A 22262-nucleotide genomic window follows, 5' to 3' on the forward strand; every position below is an offset into this window, starting at 1 on the left:
GGAAAACAATAGGTTAAATAGGTTTTTAAAGAAAAAGGGCAAAAAAAAAAAAGAAAATAGAATAAGTTTAATAGGTATTTTGATAATTTAATATATTCTATTATATGACTTAACGGTTAAGGGGGTATTTGTCTCATAGTCACAGTAGAGAGAAGCCTTTGTCACAAAACAAAGTACAGGGGGTCTTTGTCACAAACCTCCTAATACAGGGGTCTTTATAATTTATCTTTAAAAATATTATTTTTATTGGTATTAGGATCTAAAAGTTGCTTTATCAATTATAATCCCTAAGTTTCTTGAATTCAAATCAGCCCCCACCAAATTCTCCATCACGACATCGCAGTACATTTCCTGCATATATTATAAGCATTTTTCAATGATGACATCATCATTTCTAATATCATGATCGGGAGATACTCCCAATATACGGATTGAATGTGCTGTGGGACAATGTGGGGGATAACGGGCTGATTTGATCTCAAATTTTTCTACTTCGTCGTTAATCCGACGTGGAGTATCTTTTGACGTGAGATTGATTAATTGATTGGTATGAGGATATACAGTCATACAGACGTAAGAAAACTCGGATAAGGGGAGAGTGAATAATACTGAATACGCCACCTCTCTCTCTCTCTCTCTCTCAATAACGAAATAGAATTAAGAATTGCGAAGAAAACAAACAAAGATTTCCATCAAAACAACTATTATTCGCTTGCTTCCAGATTCCAGTATTGTAGAAAAATCCCTTTTTTATTTTCCGAAACATCAAGGCGCTCATCCAAACAATTATCTTCGACTCGTTTCTTTATTTTTTAGGACCAAGCCTAGGGTTTCACGTTTTAGTATTTTGTTATATCGAAAGATGAGAGATCAGGATCAGCAATCAAGGGTTTTTTACGAGCTCTGTGCTCTGATTCTCAACATCCTTAGATCTGCTCCGTTTCCGTTCTCTCATTCTTCTCCTTCCTCTGCCATGGCGCCGGCAGCTTCGCCGACGACGGCGCAGGTCTCGCCAGCAAGTTTTGCTTCTCTGCTTCTCGGGGTTTCTATTGCTTTGATGCTTTGCGGCTCGGTTACATTTTTTATTGGATTCATATTGATGCCTTGGGTTCTAGGGCTACTGATGGTTTTCAACCTAATTGGGTTCGTATCGAATCTCTCGGGATTGGGTCGAGCGATTCTCTGTCCTGCCCCTTCATCGTCCTCGTCAAGGAAGGAGATGCCTGGTAAGAGATTTTGCTGTTCGTTGTGTTTTTTTAAGTTTTCCTTGTTTTTAGCATGAATGATTTAATATACTCGGATGAAGGATGTTGATTTGAGACTGCCTGTGCAATTTCATCTTTTTCTTCGCCTGTCTTCTTCTATTTGATTTCCTTTTATTTGTGGATCTCGATTGTGGATTCCGTTTCTCATGATAATATCTTTTCTTTCTCTTATTCCTATTTTGTTCTTGTTTATTACTTCATTCCGATTGGAACAATATGTTTATATGGATTGACTCTGATGGAGTGCGATCCGGCCAGTCTTAGCTATCCGCTGCCTTGCTTTCAAACGGGGTAGCAGGGAACCCGGTGTAGAGGCTCCGAAGTTCAAATTAGAATCCTTCAAAGCAAGGTAATACCAGATAGCGCAAAGTTTGCATACCTCTACTGTCGGGGGGCAGGGGGCTCTTATAATCTCTTTGTGTATTCGTCCCGGGGCCCTTGTTAGGTCAGGTATGATTACCCTTGTGCTTGTCAATTTGACCGTCGTCCTTTCTGCTGAGACAGAACCGTCACTGCCTAACCGTCATCTAACTAGAGGTGGTGGTGTTAGTAGCGGTGGCAGGTGGTCATTTAGGGTGTTGTCGCCAAACGTCAAATCCCAAGTCAGTCAGGCGCGGCGTCCTTGGGCACGAACTTCCTTAGTGTCAGGCGTGGTATGACTTGTTTGGTTTTGGTGTCAAGCGATGCGAAGTGCTGAGCGAGGCGGTCTTGAGCTCGGAGGTACCTATAGGGCAGGTCAGTTTGGCGAGGTGTATCCCGAGCTGTTACAAGGTGGGTCAGTTCGGCGAAGTGTATCCCGAGCTGTTACAAGGTGTATCAGTTCGGCGAAGTGTATCCCGAGCTGTTACAAGGGTCAGTTCGGCGAAGTGTATCCCGAGCTGTTACAAGGGTCAGTTCGGCGAAGTGTATCCCGAGCTGTTACAAGGGTCAGTTCGGCGAATTGTATCCCGAGCTGTTACGCGAAGTGTATCCGAGCTGTTACAAGGCGGGTCAGTTCGGCGAAGTGTATCCTGAGCTGTTACGAAGGGTGAGTTCGGGCCCCCGGTAGGAAGTTCAGTACGCTCGTGTCCCCTTGTTCCCGCCTAGGCTTGACCCCTTTTGCCGAGCTGTTGTTTCTGCCACGTGTCACGTAATAGAGGGGTCGGGCCAAATCCTCCATCAATTGCCCCCCACTCCTTGCGCTGGGGTCTTGCCATGGTGCGGGGAGTTTTTGCGAGGTAGCAGGTGGATTTGTCCCGTCCTTCAAACCTTCTTTGCACGAGATGCTTTTGCCAGGGTTCTTTCGGTTTCCGAGAAGGCTGGAAACATGCTTACTCAAAAACGCCGGTGGTTGTGACAGCGTGCCTTTTAAATTTCAAACCGATTCGCGCCGTTGGGACGTGACAGCAGGTCATTTCAAAAAGGCGCGCCACTGCGGTACGTGCGCGGGCGAATGTCAGGGAGACGTGCGGCGTGTCAGTTTTGGAAAGACGCGTGTCGAAGCGACGTCGGTTTCAAAAAGACGTGCGCTGACGTTTCGCTTTTTTCGGAAAGACGTGCGCCAATCACGTCTCGACCTTAAGGGTTTGTGCGGTCAGTAAGAATGTGGGCCGTCGGATCGTCTTCGGTCTGCGCGGTCGATTCTTGGTTACTGTAGCTATAAATAGTGGGGGACCCCGGTTGGTTTGTCACTTCTGCGGTTTGTCTACTGAGTTCGCGCCTAACCTTTCAGCTCACGTCCAAGTCTTTTCCAGCTCGCGTCAAGGCTGGTTATACAGTCTTCACGGTTCTTTGGCTTGTTCTTCAAACTTTCCGATGAGTACTTTCCTGAATCCATCTTTTCCCCAATGTCTAGCTTTGATAGCTCAGATGATTCTTCGAGTAGGGCCGACGTAGGTTCCACCAACCGAGTCGTGTCCCCAGACTGCCTCAGTGATCCTGAGGTGGAGCTTGAGGACTATGAACCAGTAGGCCGAGTTGCTTCGGGCAGTTTGGCGTCTACCTCCCGTCAAGGTCGGATGCTAGACAGGTTTGGTCCTTCGACCATGTCGCCTGAGGGGCTTCAATCTATACTTCTGTCTTACAATCTTCCTGGGGAGTACACATATTTTATTCCTTCAGGTAGCTTTCCTTGGGAATGGCCCTAGGAGGTCGATGCCCCATTGTGCAAAGGGGCACGGGCTGGTGAGGTATTTGAGGTCGGAGGCATGTTGATGGTGGATGTTAGCGTGCTTCTGACACTTGTCGCATTTTCTGACAAGCTCGACAGCTTCTGCCTTCATCGTTGGCCAGTAGTATCCTTGTCAAAGTGCCTTTTGGGCGAGTGCTCTGCCCCCCAAGTGTCCGTCGCACAGGCCTTCGTGAGTGTCGCGGAGTACGAACTCGGCTTCGGCAAGTCGCAGGCAACGCAAATAGGGGAGCGTGTACGACCGTCGGTATAACCGTTCGTCTATTATGACGTATTTGGCCGCCTGGCGCTGCACCCTCTTGGCCGCATTGCGTTCTGCAGGGAGGGTTCCGTCTATCAAGAAGCTCGCGAGTGGATCGATCCAGCTCGGCTCTGCCTCTAAGACGGGAGCGACCTCCTCTGTCCTCCCGAGAATACTAGGCCGAGGTAAGTCCTCTATGTACATAGTTCTCATATTGTTGTGACTTGTACTGGCTAACCGGGACAGGGCGTCGGCCTCAGTGTTTTCTGACCTCGGGATTTGCCTGATGATGTGTGACCGGAAGTTGAGCAGGGCTTCTTTTACTTTTTCCAAATATGCAATCATGGAGAGATCGCGTGCTTCGTACTCACTGGTAACTTGGTTCACCACGAGCTGAGAATTGCTGCAGATGACCAAGTGTTTTGCCTTTACCTTTCATGCTAGGTCTAGCTAGGCGATCAGTGCTTCGTACTCTGCCTTGTTGTTGGATGCCGCGAACTCAAAGCGTAGTGCGTATTCTAATTTTATGCCGCCCGGGCCGCACAAGACTATTCCAGCTCCGCTGCCTTGCCGGTTCGAGGAACCGTCCACATGAAGGATCCAAGGCTCCTCATCCCAGTTCGCGCTTCGCCTGACCAGGAGAGATGCCACACTGGCTGCTACTTCACGGGGTTCGGACTCTATGGGCTCAGGAGCTCCGGGTTCGCCCGAACTGGGGACCTCGGGCTCAACCTGTGGGGCTTCGTGGCTGAAAGTGCACTCGATGATAAAATCTGCCAAAGCTTCGGCCTTGATAGCGGTTCTCAGTTTGTACCGGAGGTCGTACTCGCCGAGTTCGATGGCCCATTTCGTCAGTCATCCGGAAACCTCGGGTTTGAGTAAAACTTGTCTAAGAGGTTTGTCAGTTAGGAGGATGACAGTGTGAGCCTGGAAGTATGAGCGGAGTTTCCGAGCTGCTATTACTGGGGGCGTATGCTAGTTTTTCTGTCTCCGGATACCTTGCCTCTGCTCCCTGCAAAATTTTACTAACATAATAGATGGGTCGTTGGACCCGGTCTGTTTCTTTTATCAGTACCGAACTGACCGCCTCGTCGCTCGCCGAGAGGTACAGTTCTAAGACCTCGCCCACCTCGGGCCGGGCTAAGGTTGGCACACTAGTGAGGTAACCTTTTAGTTCGTCGAACGCGAACTGACAATCTTGGGTCCACTCGAACCCTTTGCCTTTGATTGCCTTGAAGAAGGGTAGGCAGCGGTCTGCTGACTTAGACAAGAAGCGGCTTAGAGCGGCTATGCGGCTGTTTAGCCTCTGAACCTCTTTTACTTTCCGAGGTGGTTTCATATCTACAATGGCTTTTATTTTGTCCGGGTTGGCCTCAATACCGCGCCGATTGACAATGTAGCCTAGGAACTTGTCCGATGTGACACCGAAGACACATTTGTTGGGGTTCAACTTCATGCTAAACCGACGCAGGATTTGGAAAACAAAATCTAAGTCTTGTATTAATTCTTGTGAAAACTGAGTCTTGACGACCATGTCGTCTACATAGCACTCTATCTTCGTACCAATCAGGGTGCGAAATAGCCTATTTACAAGTCTTTGGAAAGTAGCTCCGGCATTTTTTAGTCTGAAGGGCATGACTTTGTAGCAATACAGGTCGAACTTGGTTATGAAGTTGGTTTTTTCCTCATCGGATGGGTCCATCCTAACTTGGTTGTAGCCCGAGTAGGCATCCAGGAAGCTTAACTCGTTTCCTGAGGTCGCGTCCACTAGGCGGTCAATTCTGGGGAGGGGGAAGCAATCTTTTGGGCAAGCTCGGTTCAGGTCGGTATAGTCGACGCACATGCGCCACTTGCCGCTTGCCTTTTTTACCAACACCGGGTTGGCCACCCAGCTCGGGTAATGGACTTCCCTTATGAAGTTTGCTTCGAGGAGCTTCTCGACCTCCTCATCGACCGCTCTCCAGCGTTCTAGGGCTAAGTTGCGTTTCTTCTGTCTAACGGGTCTGACTACAGGGTCAGTATTAAGTTTGTGAGTTATCAGTCCGAGGCTAATGCCGGGCATGTCGGCTGCGGACCAGGCAAAAATTTCTAAATTTTGAAGTAAAAAACTCACCAGTTCGGCTTGTAGGGGGTCTTCGATGGAAGCTCCGGTGCTTAGTGTGCGAGTTGGGTCCGTAGCTGAAGTCGGGATTGCGGCCGCTTCCTCTGTGGGCGAAGTTCGTTCCTCACCTTGCTCCGCAGGCTGCTCCAGTTCGAGGTCGTCGGCCGCCTTGGTTTTTCCCTTCAGGGTGGCAACATAGCAACTGCACGACTCGAGCTGGTCGCCCCGCGTTACCCCTATACCGAAGTCCGTAGGGAACTTCATGGCCAAATAGTAGGTGGAGACCGCCGCCCGTAGGATATGCGTGATCGGCCGCCCTATTATGGCATTGTATGGGGAGGGGGTCGCGACTACCAGGAAATCATGGTTGAGTCTGACCGCACAAGGCCATGTGCTGACTTCCACAGGGACAGTTACTTTTCCGAGGGGCCCAGACTTCCTCTCTCCACGGGCTTCAGCTCGCTCCTTTGTAACTGCAGCTGGTCAAATGCTGATTTGAAGAGGATGTCCGCTGAGCTGCCTGAATCTACGAGTACGCGCCTGACCTCGAAGTCGCTGATCCTTAGTTTAATGACAAGCGCGTCATCATGAGGGTAGTGGACTCCTCGCGCGTTGTCCTCCGTGAAAAAGATTGGTTCTTCGGTCTTTGGTCTCTTTGGGGGGTTCCGTTCTTCGAGGGCCGCTTCGCGAACTGAAGTCCGGGCTGCTGCCGAGGTACACCCCGCTACCACCGAACCTCCCACTATTACATGGATGGTTCTCCGAACTGGCTTCTCTTCCGTAGGCTGCTTCTGCAACAATTCGGCAGGTCTGTTGCTAGACTCTGGGGCATCCTTTTCGTGCTCCCCTTGCCGACCTGCTTTATTGTTATTGTTGTGCTATACAAAGTTTCTCAAGTATCTGCGACGGATGAGCCCCTCTATCTCGTCCCGGAGGTTATTACACTGTCCGGTGCTATGACCATGGTCTCTATGGAAACTACAATACAAATTCTTATTTCTCTCGTTCGGATTTCCCTTTAGGCGAGGTGGCCACTTAATGTATGGGGCGTCTTTGATCGTCATTAAGATCTCTGTCCGCCTCGTGTTTAACGGCGTGTAGTCCGTCCGAACTGCTAGGGGGCCTGGAATGACTGGTTCGGCTTCGGCTCCCGGGTCGGGTTTTTTCTATTCACCGGGTTGGAGAGCTCGCCTTCTCTCTTTCTTTTCTCGTTCCCGTCTTCGGTTCGTTGGTTGATTTCTTCCTCTGTCCTCATGAACTTATCCGCGAGTTTGAGGAATTCGGCCACGGTTGTGGGCTGGTTGGCCACCATGTGCCATTTGAATTCTTTGTGCGTCACCCCTCTTTTGGCCGCCGCGAGCTGCACTGCGGGGTTCAACTGCGGTATCTGCAAGCATGCTTCGTTGAATCGCTTGATGTAGCCCCGAATAGATTCTCCTTCTCTTTGGACTACTTCGAAGATGCTTTCCTCTGTTCTGGGGCACCGTTGGCTGGTGACGAAGTGTGTGGTGAAGACTTGCACGAACTGGGCCCAACACTTTATCGACCCGGGGGCCAGGTTCCTGTACCAAGTGCGGGCTACCCCCCTGAGGGTGGTGGGAAAGGCCACGCACATGCATGATTCGCTGGCCCTGGCGAGATGCATTTGCGACTGAAAGGCGTCAACGTGGTCGTTGGGGTCGAAGGACCCGTCGTACTTGTCCAAAGGTGGGAGCTTGAAGTCTCTAGGTAAGGGTACCGCCAGGAGCTCCGATGCGAGGGGGGAAGGAACGGAGAGAGCCGGGGCAGCCCCTACCTCGTTCGAGCTCATGTCTTTGCCTCTAAATTCCGACAAGGCACGGGTGGTGGTTCGGCGACTTCGCCGGCGCCTTCGCTGTTGAGCGGGCCTTGTACTGGCACTGCTGGCCTCCGTATTACCGAGCTTGATGGGCCCGGAATGCTGGTAGTCTGCCGCCAGGGCGCCGAATTGGTTTTCGGTGAGCGGGAGCTCGGGCTCGGAGCGCCGGGGTGCCGACCTCGCGGGCGAGGTTCCCGACCCGCCCACGGGTTGCGAGGCGGGGATGACATTTTTCTCTCTTCGGCCTGGGGACGAGGGCTGGCTGTTGGGATGGTTTTGGGGTCGGGAGGCCTTCGCCTGGTGAGGGCGCCCATCCTGCGGGGAGGCCTTGACCGGCCTCGGAGCAGGGTGGCGAGGCGGAAGTAGTGGTTGGTTCAGTGGCAGTTGGGGGAACTGCTGTTGATAATGATACTAGGAGATGTTGTGCAGCACTTGGTGCTGGTGTTGCTGGAACTGTTGCATTTGGGCTTGCATTGCCCGCATGCACTGCATCAGGTCCTCCAACCGGTTTTGGCTAGCTGCCAGGGGGACGGCAATTGGTTCAGTGAAGGTTGTCTCAATGGGGAGAGGAAAGGGGATGCTTGTGGTAGGAGGGTTTACGGGTGCCACTGCTTGTGGCGCGTTCAAGCTGGGGATCCCATCCGCCGAAAGGGGGATGGTGAACTGTCCAACGCACACTATGGGGACTTGAAGTTGCTCCCCGGTGGCGTTTGTCTCCGTGCCACGTCCGGTGTTGCTGGAGGAGGCCATGAGTGTTGGGTTTTTTTTTTCGAAGAAAAGGGATTATCGAAGTTTGGAGGGAGGCTTTTGAAGCGTTCCCACAGACGGCGCCAATTGATGGAGCGCGATCCAGCCGGTCTTAGCTGTCCGCTGCCTTGCTTCCGAACGGGGTAGCAGGGAACCTGAAACAGAGGAGATGGGGAAGCTCCGGGGGGAACCCGGTGTAGAGGCTTCGAAGCTCAAGTTAGAATCCTTCAAAGCAAGGTAATACCAGATAGCGCAAAGTTTGCATACCTCTGCTGTCGGGGGGCAGGGGGCTCTTATAATCTCTTTGTGCACTCGTCTCGGGGCCCTTGTTAGGTCAGGTATGATTACCCTTGTGCTTGTCAATTTGACCGTCGTCCTTTCTGCTGAGACAGAACCGTCACTGCCTAACCGTCATCTAACTGGAGGTGGCGGTGTCAGTGGCGGTGGTAGGTGGTCGTTTAGGGTGTTGTCGCCAAACGTCAGATCCCAAGTCAGTCAGGCGCGGCGTCCTTGGGCACGAACTTCCTTAGTGTCAGGCGTGGTACGACTTGTTTGGTTTTGGTGCCAAGCAATGCGAAGTGCTGAGCGAGGCGGTCTTGAGCTCGGAGGTACCTATAGGGCAGGTCAGTTCGGCGAGGTGTATCCCGAGCTGTTACAAGGTGGGTCAGTTCGGCGAGGTGTATCCCGAGCTGTTACAAGGTGGGTCAGTTCGGCGAAGTGTATCCCGAGCTGTTACAAGGTGTATCAGTTCGGCGAAGTGTATCCCGAGCTGTTACAAGGGTCAGTTCGGCGAAGTGTATCCCGAGCTGTTACAAGGGTCAGTTCAGCGAAGTGTATCCCGAGCTGTTACAAGGGTCAGTTCGGCGAAGTGTATCCAGAGCTGTTACAAGGGTCAGTTCGGCAAAGTGTATCCCGAGCTGTTACGCGAAGTGTATCCGAGCTGTTACAAGGTGGGTCAGTTCGGCGAAGTGTATCCTGAGCTGTTACGAAGGGTGAGTTCGGGCCCCCGGTAGGGAGTTCAGTCCGCTCGTGTCCCCTTGTTCCCGCCTAGGCTTGGCCCCTTTTGCCGAGCTGTTGTTTCTGCCATGTGTCATGTAATAGAGGGGTCAGGCCAAATCCTCCTTCGTCAGACTCCATCTTCATGGTAATTTCTGAATTTTGCAAGTTCTGGTGGACCCTGATTCTTACTTTCTTAGAATTGTTGTTAGTTTGGGACCGAACACAAAACCGTTTTGGCCGCACAGCTAGAACGGTCCAACCATTTGGTTCGACCGTTCGTTTCACTCATATAAAAATAAAAATATGAAAAGTTAAAAAAAAACCAATGAATAGTTCCAAATTATATTTTAAAATATCTTATATCAAAATAAACTTACAACAATAAATATTGCAGGTTTAAAAGACCTTTATACACGCATTTGAGGTAGATGTCAACACATCTAAGAACACAGACAGCCTAGAAATCGTTTTGGTTGCAAGTTATTGGTTTGATGGTTCAAACCAAGGTTCAAAGTATCTACACGTATCGGCCAATACGTATCATTCTGGGACCCCTCCGATACGCCCCTACAGTGGGTGTATTGGGGGTCTGACCGGTTCAGGCGGTGGAGGAGACCTAAACTGGCCCCCCAAACCGGTTGCAAAAAATATATAAAAATGCAGTATCGATTCGCCCAATACGCCCCTATCGGCATATCGGGCATATCGATATTTTGAACCTTGGTTCAAACTTCAAAGTGTCTAAAACACTTGGGCTCCATTCGCTTATAGGTAGGTTATTTACCCGGGTAATTGCATTTACCCATGTTCTTTTATTTTCCTAGTAAATAATCCAATGACCATTTTAGCCATAAAAGTCCATTATTAAAAGGGGCATTTTTGTCCCGTCCAAGTCTTGGCAACTTTCTCCTAGGTGGGAAAGTTATTTGCCCACCTAGGAGATGGGATAGGTGATACCCAAGAAAATAAATTTTCCCTGGTCCCCATATAAATCTGGAAAAAAAAAACACCGATGTCCTGGAATCCCATTAATTAACTTTCCCCTCTCAATGTCCAAAAAACGAACACCGCCTTAGGGTCATTTTCAAGGAGTACAAATATAAATATGTAGAGTGCAAAACCTTGTATTTTGTATGCATTTACACTGTACATATTTGTATTCGTACTCTCAGTTTGGAAGGAATACTAATGTAAATATGTAGAGTGCAAAACCTTATATTTTGTGTCATTTTGTATGTATTTATACTGTAGATATTTGCATTTGTACTCTTTCCAAAGTGAGCCTTAGGAACTATTATGAGCTTGATTTCTAGGGAGATAAGACATAACACATCTCATCTTTCACTGATAAAAAAAAGAAAAGAAAAAATATATAACACTTCTGCATTAAGCTTTCTCCCTCACTTTAAGTCTTAGATGCTTCTAGGTTTTGTGCAGACCTGAAATGTGCTGTATTTTGGTCCCATGCTTTTAGTTAATAAGGCTCTTGATTTTGTCTCGGACGAATCTCTGTTCTGTGAATAATAAAGGCAACTTCCTCCTCCAGATCAGCCTCCTAAACAAGTAACGAATTTCATTTTAGCTTCTCATATGAGGAGAGTTTCTCCCATGCTTCTTTTACTCATATCTATATTGCCAAATTTACTTTTTGTTTCATTGTTTTCCACAGTTGTTTGAGGGAAACTCTTTGCATTTAACTGTTATTCCCACTAAAGTTGTAAATTAAGCACAAACCCCATTTTGCATTACTTCAGTATTTACTATAAAGTCTGTATTCTATGTTTGTTCTCCCTGTTACTAAATTGAAACCTAACTTTCTAGAATTATATTACAAAAACCTAAATAGATGATTGATTAGTTAAATAATATGACAAATGAAATAAAAGAAAAAAAAAAAGAAAAATACTTGGCTAGGTGCAGAAGTACAACAACAAAGGAAAGTTAAAACTAAAGTTGATGAAGTGCTTTTCTCAACAAAAACAATCAAGAAAATGGGTCTTAGGATATCTAAAGACCAGAAGTAACTGGCAGAGGTTGAATAAAAGAGGACCTAGTGGGAATATGTTCTGATATGACAACTTTTTGCAAGGATTTCGGTCCACATTCACTGATTGTGATCGAAAATTTAGAAATGCCATTATCAGTAATTTCCAATTTTTTTATAGCCATTGCAGCTTCCCACCAAAGAAGATTGATTCACCATGCACCCACTCTGTTGTATCTTTCCACCAATTTTCAACTATGCTAACAAATTCTGTGTGCTGTGGCCACAAGTTTTTAACTCAAAGGACACAATCTTCTTTCAATAGTGAATTGCCTATGAATAATTGGTTTGTAATCCAATAAACACAGGCTTATAGCCCTAATTTTCCTCTCACCAAACCTGTGAAAAGGGCATCTTTCAAATGTTCTAAGAATTGCAGTGGCTGACCATTTGACCATATAAATAAAATGGAGTGGTGGTTTACTTTAAATGATGTAAAGAATGCATGGATCAAGATGAAGCAATATATAACTGCGTGATATTTCTCGTACTATTATGTCTCTTGTACTTAAATTTGCTTGGACTATAATTGAAAAACAATACTTTTGCCTGAAGCAAATATATTTTGAGTTGCTTGTAAAATGTCCGACTATGATACTACTTCCAGTGTTGCTAACTTTCTATTGTGGATTTTTCAACCATGTTTGTTTTTACACACCCTGGTCTATATGAGTTGTTACGTGTGATTAAGGTATTACGTTTATTACATAGTATGCTAATTTCCAGCCGTTTATGTAATGTTTGCAGCGTGGAATTGCTTGTGAACATGAAGTATGATAAGTTGCTAACTGAAGATGGGAAATGGCTTCTGTTTCTATGTGATCCCGTCGGAGGAACCCCAGTATGTAAAGAGTTACATATATATATATGTATATATTCTCTCATATATGCTTTGCCCTGATCTTTACATCAAACACGCAAAATTGAACTTCTCCAAGCTTTGTTGAACTTGAATGTTGATGCCAACGCAGTGGATGGATATAAAGGGAGGGATACTTCTTTGTGGAAATGTTTCCATTGTCGTGCATTGCTTGCCGCTACAGCTACACTACTATGAGGGATTCCTATTTCCTAGTATAGTTTATAACTTAAATAAAAAAAAAAAAATCTATAATAGGTTTTCTAGTTGTTCCCCTTTCTCATGAAGAACATTTGGATCTTCACTGCATTGAAACTCGTACAAACTTTTTTATAAGCAATAAAGTCGTAACAAAGTTGGAAACAGCAAACGTCACTCCAATCCATTTCAGTTCAGCTCTATTCTATTTCTATGCAACAATGACTTCCAATTTTCTTCCTGTTCGCCGGAGGGAGGGTGCCCACCTATTTGGTTACTTGTCTTTGCAAGTAACAAAGCACGTATGGTTGATAGTCAATATTATGGATATTGACACAAACTTAGCTTGTTGGGATCGTACTAATATTTTTTACTTTTCATTAATGACGTGAGTTTGAAATGTCACCACGAGCACGAGGTGGACCTGGTGGTGGTTGTGGTTAGTAATGGTGGTGGGTGTATTGTCGTTTGACATCAATTCCTTATTAGTATACTGTATTTTAAGGGTTGTTTTCCGAATTTTAAAATGTCTATGCAGTATTTGAACTTATAAAAACTGTCTAAGACGTCTTTGTCGTTAACAGTTCGACAATTAATTTTGGAAATATCAAAACTACGATTACCAATTTAACAAGTTTTATAGTTTAGAAATGTTAGATTGTTACTAATCTAACAACTCACACGAGCGGGTGCGAGTTGATGTTGCCGATGCCCGTCAACTCCGTCGTCTCCTTCCCAGCCACATCGCCAGAGTTGTTGTCTCCTGGCTGTCGGTAGAATTTATATGCAAACACATGATCATGCTCAGTCATGCATACCTCTATACTCTATAGTGAACATATTTGAAAAATTTCCAACTCCATGCGGTGTTCATCACTGACCGAGTACACATGCCACGAGTGGACTGATGACGTATTTGCCTTGGAAGGCATAAAACAAGCTTTTCTGTAATAGAGATTACTCGGTAACCTTCGCATGTTCTAAATACATCACTTCCTCTCTAAAGTTGGTGTGAGGGAAAGGCTGAAGTATGGGGAATATAAAGTTGCCTCTAGTGTACCTGCACCGACACAAGACAAGACCCACCTGACAAGCATGAAATAGCAACGGATGGGATTGATTTTAAGAGCTGGGTAGTACCACATGTCTTGATGATTATCTTGGTTGGATAGACAAACAGGCTTGATTCCGATAACGCATAGGCGTCCAAGTATCGGTTTCCGACAACCGATACAACGTTGCATTGCATAACATCGAGAACTTCTAGTGCTTTGACGTCAAGTTGTCAAAGGCTGATGCAAATCATCCGCTGGGCCGCCGGGGGTTGTCATCAGAAAAATGGAGTTCCAAGCGCTTCTCAAAGCCTTCAAACCCAGAGAGCACCATGGAATGGATAGATAATAGCAATAACTTATAAGAAGAAAAAGTAGTAGAAGGGCGGAGGGTGTGAGAGAGAAGAGTGGCTTTATAGGGCAAAGAATGAGAGAAGAGGGAAGGAAAGAGAGAGATAGGGAATGAGGGAGGGGGCAAGCGTGTGAGGCAACCAAGAATTTTGATGGGGGTTACTTGGTTCTTGGTTGTCCAAGGGAAAGTGATCTAAAGGGGTTCCTGCTCGAAGTTAAGAGAATTCTGCAACTCCTAAACAACTTGATCGATTTGCCTCAAAATTTTTGAGGAGCTTAATTGCTCTCCCTTGAACAGAAAATTTTTCCTTGAAATCCGGTTGAAATACCAAGCTATAGCAAGCCAAGAGGGAATGAAATTTCAGTTCATGTTTTGGTTCAGTCTAAAGATAGAAAATAATAAACGGGAAGGTTAGTTTTGACATTTTTAAAAGTTTTAAGTGGCATATATTATCACGTGATACAAATAACTAAAGAACTGTTAACCCTAGAAACCACCCCTAAATTACAGGATACTGATAAACTATTTTCCCTTCATATATTTACCCAATCCAGTTGGAGCACAGGAGCACTAATTTCCTCCCTATACTGTTTACCTCTTGTAAACTTAGAAACTTGTATGCAGATTGCAGACACACCCATGCTGTTACTTCTTTTTCTTTGGTGGGACGGAATTACAGGATTTCTTCCAACGACTCTACTGAGAGTTCTTTACATGGCTGATTTGCACTGATGCTCATTTAGGTTTGGATTCAGATTCCCCTTCGAGTCCATGCGGTTGACAGATGGCAAAGAAAGCCTTGGAGGGTGAAGGTCGTCATCATCTTCAGAATTCAGATCAATTAATTTTCGCAAACGATTATTGCTGGTTGGTGGAAAACATTGTAAATTTTTATGCCATGAGAAGGAATTGTGACCACATAACCCACCCCACCCTCCAAATTGCCATGCGAGACACTTTATCAGCCAGGAATTAGCAAAAACAAGCTTCTATCAAATAAATGGTCTGAAAGTCTCCTTCCCTACTCTTTACTCATCATCACCATCAAGAGTTCTCTAGAAAGAGAAACAAATAAAAACTACTAAAAACTGTTTCCTTTTTTTTTTTTTTCATTCAAGCATTCATGGGAAAAGTTCTTTAATCTTTAAGAAATCAAAGAACGTTTTATAGCTGTTTGAGCCTGTTTCCATTCTTCATTCCTTGTGACTGTAAGAGCACCAAAGTATCTGAAATCCGAAAATCCAACTGGATTATTCGAATTCCAATTAATTTCTCTAATCGAATTAAGATAAAAGCAATTTTGTTTGTAATCGAATCACTCAGATTTGAATACATCCAACCCGAGTTCGATCTCATAACAGACTTACCTAGACCCTCAACCCAGGTAAAGGCGGAACTCATTCCTAGGTATCCTCTGAAACCAGCTAGAGACTTTAGCAGCAGCATGTTAGCTGGCATTTTCACTAGAATCCCTCAATCGCAAGTGTAACGGGACATCTGTCACAATCTCACAGACTTGGCAGATCTAATAACCCGTTCCTACTACCCTTCCTGCTAAGTAGTACTAATCCAATGACAAAATAACATCTCTCCCCGTGTGTATATGACATCATTGAAATTCGTGTGATGACTAATGGAGGAGCATTAAAACTTCCTTTATATACTTCTTCTAAAAAAATAAATAAGAAAAAAATGGCATTATCCTTTGTGGTTTAGTTAAATTCATTAATTCTATTATTACTTTTACTTATGGTCTTAGAATATCTCTCTTGTTTCTGACAATTGATACAAGTACCAAGTGTTAACAGAAAAAATGAAATATCTAATTTGTTCTTCATTATTCTTCAAATTTTTTAAAATAAAATCTAATTGATGAAAAATTTTAAGAATAGGAAGCAGATTGCTACTATCTCGGCTTTCCATCGAATGCGTTCACGTCTGCTGTCTCTTCAATATACACCGTCCACTGCTGAGAACCATCTCCTTAAACCGTCCATTACTTGCATTGGGTAATGGTGGGGTATATTTCTGCAACACCCCTATAAGTCTTGAGTTAGCTCTCCTGCAAGCTGGCAAAGCAGTTGAAAGTGCCGGTAGTGGCGAGAGGGTAATTTAATGTTATTTTCTGATGAAGGGGAGGTAGAGGAGGTCGGAATTTGAAAGAATAATAAAGAGAGAAAAGAGGGTGCCCATAAACCGGAGAGAGAACCCCTTACACCCTTCTCCTTTTTCTTCCCCTGAATCCTTTGCCCCCATTCTCCTCTGTTTTTGGATCCACTAATGACAGGAATAGAGTTACTTAATTGTAAAAACAATAGAGTACTGTAGCAATGTGTAAACAGTAAGGATAGGGTCATTCAATTAACTAAACCATAAGAATAGTTTAAGAAGTGTTAACAACATTTTCTTTACCAAATAAAAACTAAAAAACACTTTACTGGCACCATACATCTCCAAAATTTTGCATACCCATGAACACAATAAAAGGCATTCCTTCGAACAATTTAATATAATGGGAGAAATCCAATATGACAATGAAGTAGTGTATCTTCTTAGCCTTTCTAACCATATAAAGATTTGTTTGATCCACAACTAGTAATGGTAATATACCAGAGGTGTGCCTCGACGGATCAACAGAGGAGTTGTTTATTAGTGAGGTGTGCCTCAACAGTGTTGGAAGAAGAAGAGAGGGTGAAGACGATTCCAACTCTGGAGATTGAATCCTTCCGTCTCCCTACCTAGAAATATAGTGTCTATGTACTGTAAGACGTGATTATCGAGTGAACTGTACAAGACCATCTCAATTTTCTGCTTAAATTCCATTGTTATCTGTTAAACCATCTCATACAAACGCAGCCCAAACTCCAAAGGAACTCTCTCTCTAAAAAAAAAAGTGCAGAGGAAGATGGCAACGTATAGTTGATCAGTTAGAATAGGATAATAAAACGGCAAAATTTTTCTCCGGCGAAAATTGAGAACCTGGATTTAGGGATTTAGAGACAAAAATAAAATATAGATGGAAAAAGTTGCAGGCGCACTGGCAAACAAAATCACAAAACACCTCCAAAGATAGCACCAATAATATTCATCACAATCCAGTACAATTTAACAGAAAGAGAAAGCAAAAGCAAATCCACTAAAGGATAAATAAAGATGAAGAGCAGGACTGCAGGAGGAGGGGGAGGAGGAGCCAGATCGACCAACACCAAAAAAACGGCAGAGTAACGACAACATACACGCATTCAAAAAGAAAGCAAAGAGAAAAGTAGGAAAACTTAAAGAGTGATCAAGAGGAAGAAGAAAAGAGTTGTGGTTAACCGGTGTAGATGTGAACACCGATGGCGATGAGGAAGATGGTGATGAGACCGAAATAGATGATGGCATGCACCAGAATGGATACACCACTTGTTTGCATGTTTCCAAACTCTACTATTCTGTTCCTTCCCGGCAGCTGGAACAACAGCCCCGGCGTCAACAGCACGAACAACACCACCGCTACAACCACCGGACCCCAATCTGCCATTCTCTCTCTCTCCAATATCTCTCTTCTTCGTACAAGCGATAGAGAACCACAGCTAACGATCAAAAATAAAGACAACGAAATGGACGGAAAGAGCAGACAAGAAGAACATACTACAAAAAGGGAGGGGAGAAAATCCCCTCTCCGGCACGGGGAACAAAATTCCTCATCTTCTTTTCCTTTTTTTTTAATCTTTTCTCATTAATTAATTCGAATAACATGTATATACAGGAGGGTGGAGTTGAAGGGTAAAGACAGAAGCGGCAGTGGACTGACTTGGACTCTCCTGAAATCTGAATCTGGGACTCTGGAAATGGTAAAAAAAATTCCTTGAAAGTTGGAATCGACACAAAACGAGACGAAGCTACCGAACGGACCGCCAAACGCACGTGACGTCGTTTTACGCTTTCGTCTCTTGGATTAGAATTCGGAAGGGTCACGGGTGGTGTGTCTGAGAGTGTGTGTGTTCTGTTCGTGGCTCAGATCTCGTTCCCACACTTAAACTCTCTCTCATATCAATTTACATGAAGATCACCGCAATTATCATTCTTAGGAAGAAAGATCTATTTAACCAAGATCTTATAGTCACATGTCACTGAACCACTGAATTCTGCTTCAACAGCTTTGGTGTTATCAATCAACGATAGATGACTGGCAAATCTGTGGCCTCAGCTAAATCTTTGGTGTTATCCTTACCCATTCATTAGGATTCCATTAAAGACAACATGCAATGACTCTTTCTACTTCCCATAATTCGCCACCTGGCAGCTGCCCCGTACTTGGAGTATATATTTAATTGATCGCCTGAGCGTCCACAAGATTTTTTTCTTTTTTTCCTTTTTCAGCAAACCATTGATTTGTTTTGACAAACATTTCATTCCAATCTCTACAACACGTTTATTAGAGGACGAAGCAAAGATGATTCTAATTACCAAGGGAAGATTAACGGTTCAAGATTTTTGCTTGTGTGAACAGTTTGGTATCAGTTATCAATAAGAGTAACTTACACAATGGGGAGAACAACAGCTCAAATATGAATCAATTCATTCAGTACTCCATTTTAATTATGTTGAATGCAACAAGAGCATCCATCCATTGCAAAATTTGTAGTAAAGAAGTTTTTTTTTTCACAGTCAGAATGCAAAAAAGAAAGGAGAAAAAGCATATTATGAGCTTTAGAATAAAGCACAATAGCATTACTTAAAAAGAAAATACCAACAAAGTGCTTATTGCTTACATGGATGGCAAAGTTCCTTTGGGCCATGGGGGGCATTTGCTTTATGCCTTTTATCAATACACCCCATTCCCAGCCACCCTTACAGGCAGATTTGTATTGCTTACCTCCATTATCTTTCAACTTTTTGATGCCATTTCCTTTTGCTTTGGTGGGTTTGCAAAAGCTCCCCATAAAAATTAAGAACAAAGGCAAGTAGGCAACAGTAATTAGGAAAAGACTAAGAAAAACACACTAAACCCGAAAAAAAAAACAGAAGCAAAGATGGCTTTGAATACTCTTCCTATCATAAAAGCAAAGGCTAAGACCACTGTCTCCTTCCTGTCCAAGTTTGGCATCCTCCTCTTCTTCTCTATTAAGAAAATAGACTCACCGCTATAGCTCTTTAATCACTACTAAATCTACAAATTCTGTTCTATCTAAAGCCTCCTTAGGCATATTATCCTTTACCAAGAAATTCTCACTCATTCTACGTAGTCGCATCCAAAACCCTAGTTTCTTTTATTCGAGAGAGACAGAAAGAAAGAAAACAAGATGGCTGCAGATTGGGGGCCAGTTGTTGTTTCGGTGATTCTTTTCATACTGCTATCACCGGGACTCCTCTTCCAATTTCCGGCGAGGACAAGGATAGTGGAGTTCGGAAACATGTGCACCAGTGGGATCTCCATCCTAGTACACGCCATTATTTACTTCTGTATACTTACTATCTTGATCGTTGCTATCGGCGTCCACATACATGCCGGTTGATCTTTCTCACCATCACCCTTTCCTTTCAACTCTCTTTCCTTCTTTACAAGTAAATCCTGTCTCTGGACAACTAGTCACTGAAGCATGTTTAAGTCTCTTCTTTTTGTTTTTTTTTTTTTTTTCTGAGTGTGTTCTTGTTACTTCCATTCTTGTCCTAATTTATTTCGTCTTTTTTCCTTTTCCATGAACATTATTATTATTTTTTATATCCGGATGTTCATCACTTCATTGTCAGTCAATATCTGATCCTAATTGCAGAAAGAAAAAAAAGTAGATCGGATTATTCCTTTTTCTTCTTTAAACATATAGCATTTATTCTTCGGAATCGTAACTGGTATGTATGATTAGATTCAAAGGAATAACTTGTAAAGTTGATAGAACTGAGTGGTGATTCATCGGTTGGGTATTTGGTAATGATCATGGATGTACGACTCGACTCCACCGATCCAGCTCTGGGTCTGGGATTCGAGTCGACATCCCAAAACTTTAGCATATATAGCCCTGGTTTCAGTAGACAGAACGAAGCTAATAATATGTACAAGTACTCAAATAAATCATGAAAAAAAAACAAAGAAATAAATAAATAAAATAAAATATCAAAAATGCTCCTTTATCTACTTCTTATTTGATTTTTTTTCCTGAACCTGATTTTTTCTACTAAATTACCATTTAAGTTAAAGCCATTCATTTGTGCCTTCTGTGACTGTAGCTCTGGTTGCCGTGGTTTTCATTCCCAAAGGGATGGAGAAATCTCCAAAAACACTTCGATCGTTTTCGTTCTCGCTCGCTTCCTTATGCAGGGGAGAGGAGGAGGAGCTCCGAGATCTAGTTGTCTACCCCTATGTCACACGATAATATAGAAATGACTTTGATCGGGCGAAACTGCCCAACAACGAAACTGGTTATTCATTATGATCTTCCAGATCGGATCCAATGAGCTAGATCGGGAAAAAGAAAGAAAATAGTAAAATCATCCCTCCATATGATTCAATTTATTCTACAGAACAAATTAAAGCAGAATGAAACCGAAAAAGAAAAATAAGAGAATAAATATGTCCTTCCTCAACAAGATTGATCTCATATAAAAAGGCGAAAATGAAAACCCCCGATAAGGCGATAACCTACCCATCAAGCTCATACAGAAGCAGTACGTTGAGCCTGAGGTTGCTAGCCGGTGTAGATATGGACACCAACAGCCAAGATCAGGATGGAAAAAGCGCCGAAGAAGATAACGGTGTGGACAAAAACAGCTTTACCGTTGGTCTTGAAGCTGCCGAACTCAACGGGCCGGTTGTTTCCTGGTATCTGGAAGAGTAACCCCGGTGAGAGCAATACGAATAGCAGAACACCGATTAGAACGGGAGCCCAGTCCGCCATTTTCCCCCTCCCCCGCCGATCTTCAAGAATCGAAACTATGTCTGGGCTGGCTTTCAGACCACGCGAAAAAGACGGTCACCAAAGAGGGACTTCTGGAGATAAGTTCCGAATAAAAGGATTTTAGCAGTGAAAAACGAAATCACATCTCCGCCCCACAGAACATCCCACCGTGTATTGTGAACATCTCCCGATGATGTAGTAGTATCATCGGGAGATGTTCACAATATACGGCGAAATATGCTGTGGGGCGTTTGTGGGGCGGCTCCTGTGGGGCGGAGATGAAAAACAGTAAAACCAGCAATTTTAAACGATAATAATGGCCCCTTCTTGTATCCCTCACAAGTTCACTGTTTTTTATAGAATATTTTAATTTTTTTTAGTGGGTCTCACTCAATATTCGAGACTGTTGTGGTGGTTTTTTCTAGAATATTTTAATTCTACATCTCCGGCCTCTGGAACTTGTTTTTTTTTTTTTTTTTTTTTCCTTCTTTCAATTCTTATTTGAAATTTTTTCTTGAGATTGTCAAAACCGTTCTAATTCGATGAATCATTTGCCCCACCTTTTCTTTTGGGTAAGTATAGGAAACTTCTATTAACTACGGGCGCAACTTCGGCGGGCCTAATTTTAACTCGAACCCATTCATTTATGCATACATAAATGTATATATGTATGCATACATAAATGTATATACATTTATTTTTTTGGCTCAGGCCTGGATCTACCTCTTAGATAGCCTAAATCTGGCCTGCCCCAATTATATACATTTATGCATATATATATATATATATATATATATATATATATATATATATATATATATATATATATATATATATATATATATATATATATATATATATATATAATTTTAGAATAGGTTCATTGTAGATCTGTTCATGGGCCGAGTAGCCTGACGGACCAGCCCGGCCCTCAGACGGGCTTGAACATAGATTTGAGCCCGTGGACTTGACCTCGGGCCTAAAAGCCCAAGCCCAACTATTTTGCGGGTCGGACTCGGGATTTGTTAAAAAAGCCTAGTCCAACCCGACTTTTAGGTTAAATCAAAAACCCTAAATATCCTAATCCCTCTTCTCACTCATCTCTTTCTAGCCGAACCTTAGTTCTCTCTTCTCAGTAGTCAAACACTCACCGGTACAATCTTACACTCTCAGGCAGATAGAACTAGCGAACTCCGGTGGATCGACTATGAGTCTTCTCTCTCTCTCTCTCTCTCTCTCTCTCTCTCTGACGCAAACTCAGCACCAACGAACACAATCACTAGTGGTAAGTCCTTTCTCTTTGCCATCTTTCTGTTAGGTCGGGCTTCGGGCTTTTTATTGGGGTCGGGCTCGAGCTTGGGCCTAACAAAATCCTGTTTATGAAGAGTAAAAGCCCAACCCGAGCCCGGCCCGGCCCATGGACAGGTCTAGTTCATTAACCAACATGAACCTGACCTAGGCCCGAACCCAAACCGAGTAAGTCAAATTACAGTGTGGACTGGACTCAAGTTAGGAAGATCAG

At 44.0% G+C, this 22262-nt stretch overlaps 4 protein-coding genes and 1 pseudogene across 4 annotated transcripts; 2 read left to right on the forward strand and 3 right to left on the reverse strand.

Moving 5' to 3' along the window:
- The first annotated feature begins 661 nt into the window (after window positions 1-661).
- On the forward strand, window positions 662-12410 carry LOC148862445 (uncharacterized). Its single transcript, XM_088976121.1, has 2 exons — window positions 662-1226; window positions 12149-12410. Exons 1-2 carry the CDS (start codon window positions 863-865, stop codon window positions 12163-12165), a joined length of 381 nt encoding a protein of 126 aa, XP_088832247.1. The 5' UTR covers window positions 662-862; the 3' UTR covers window positions 12166-12410.
- Window positions 12411-13135: 725 nt separating this feature from the next.
- LOC148862446 (S-adenosylmethionine decarboxylase proenzyme 4 pseudogene) lies at window positions 13136-14048 on the reverse strand (annotated as a pseudogene).
- A 2864-nt stretch (window positions 14049-16912) lies between these two features.
- On the reverse strand, window positions 16913-18387 carry LOC148862447 (uncharacterized). Its single transcript, XM_088976124.1, has one exon. It carries the CDS (start codon window positions 17383-17385, stop codon window positions 17176-17178), a length of 210 nt encoding a protein of 69 aa, XP_088832250.1. The 5' UTR covers window positions 17386-18387; the 3' UTR covers window positions 16913-17175.
- Window positions 18388-18825: 438 nt separating this feature from the next.
- On the forward strand, window positions 18826-20820 carry LOC148862448 (uncharacterized). The gene has a single exon (XM_088976122.1). The coding sequence runs from the start codon at window positions 19151-19153 to the stop codon at window positions 19361-19363; it is 213 nt and encodes a 70-aa protein (XP_088832248.1). The 5' UTR covers window positions 18826-19150; the 3' UTR covers window positions 19364-20820.
- LOC148862449 (uncharacterized) lies at window positions 20326-20740 on the reverse strand. The gene has a single exon (XM_088976123.1). The coding sequence runs from the start codon at window positions 20738-20740 to the stop codon at window positions 20531-20533; it is 210 nt and encodes a 69-aa protein (XP_088832249.1). The 3' UTR covers window positions 20326-20530.
- Window positions 20821-22262: the final 1442 nt, after the last annotated feature.

This window comes from Nelumbo lutea, chromosome 3, assembly GCF_056320005.1.
Source record: "Nelumbo lutea isolate HS-2025 chromosome 3, American lotus-T2T, whole genome shotgun sequence".
NCBI classification, from domain to species: Eukaryota; Viridiplantae; Streptophyta; class Magnoliopsida; order Proteales; family Nelumbonaceae; genus Nelumbo; species Nelumbo lutea.

What these genes read in the sequence shown, in the direction of transcription:
- LOC148862448 (XM_088976122.1), top strand. Translation starts at nt 19,151, where the DNA reads ATGGCTGCAGATTGGGGGCCAGTTGTTGTTTCGGTGATTCTTTTCATA.
- LOC148862449 (XM_088976123.1), bottom strand. Translation starts at nt 20,740, where the DNA reads ATGGCGGACTGGGCTCCCGTTCTAATCGGTGTTCTGCTATTCGTATTG.
- LOC148862445 (XM_088976121.1), top strand. Translation starts at nt 863, where the DNA reads ATGAGAGATCAGGATCAGCAATCAAGGGTTTTTTACGAGCTCTGTGCT.
- LOC148862447 (XM_088976124.1), bottom strand. Translation starts at nt 17,385, where the DNA reads ATGGCAGATTGGGGTCCGGTGGTTGTAGCGGTGGTGTTGTTCGTGCTG.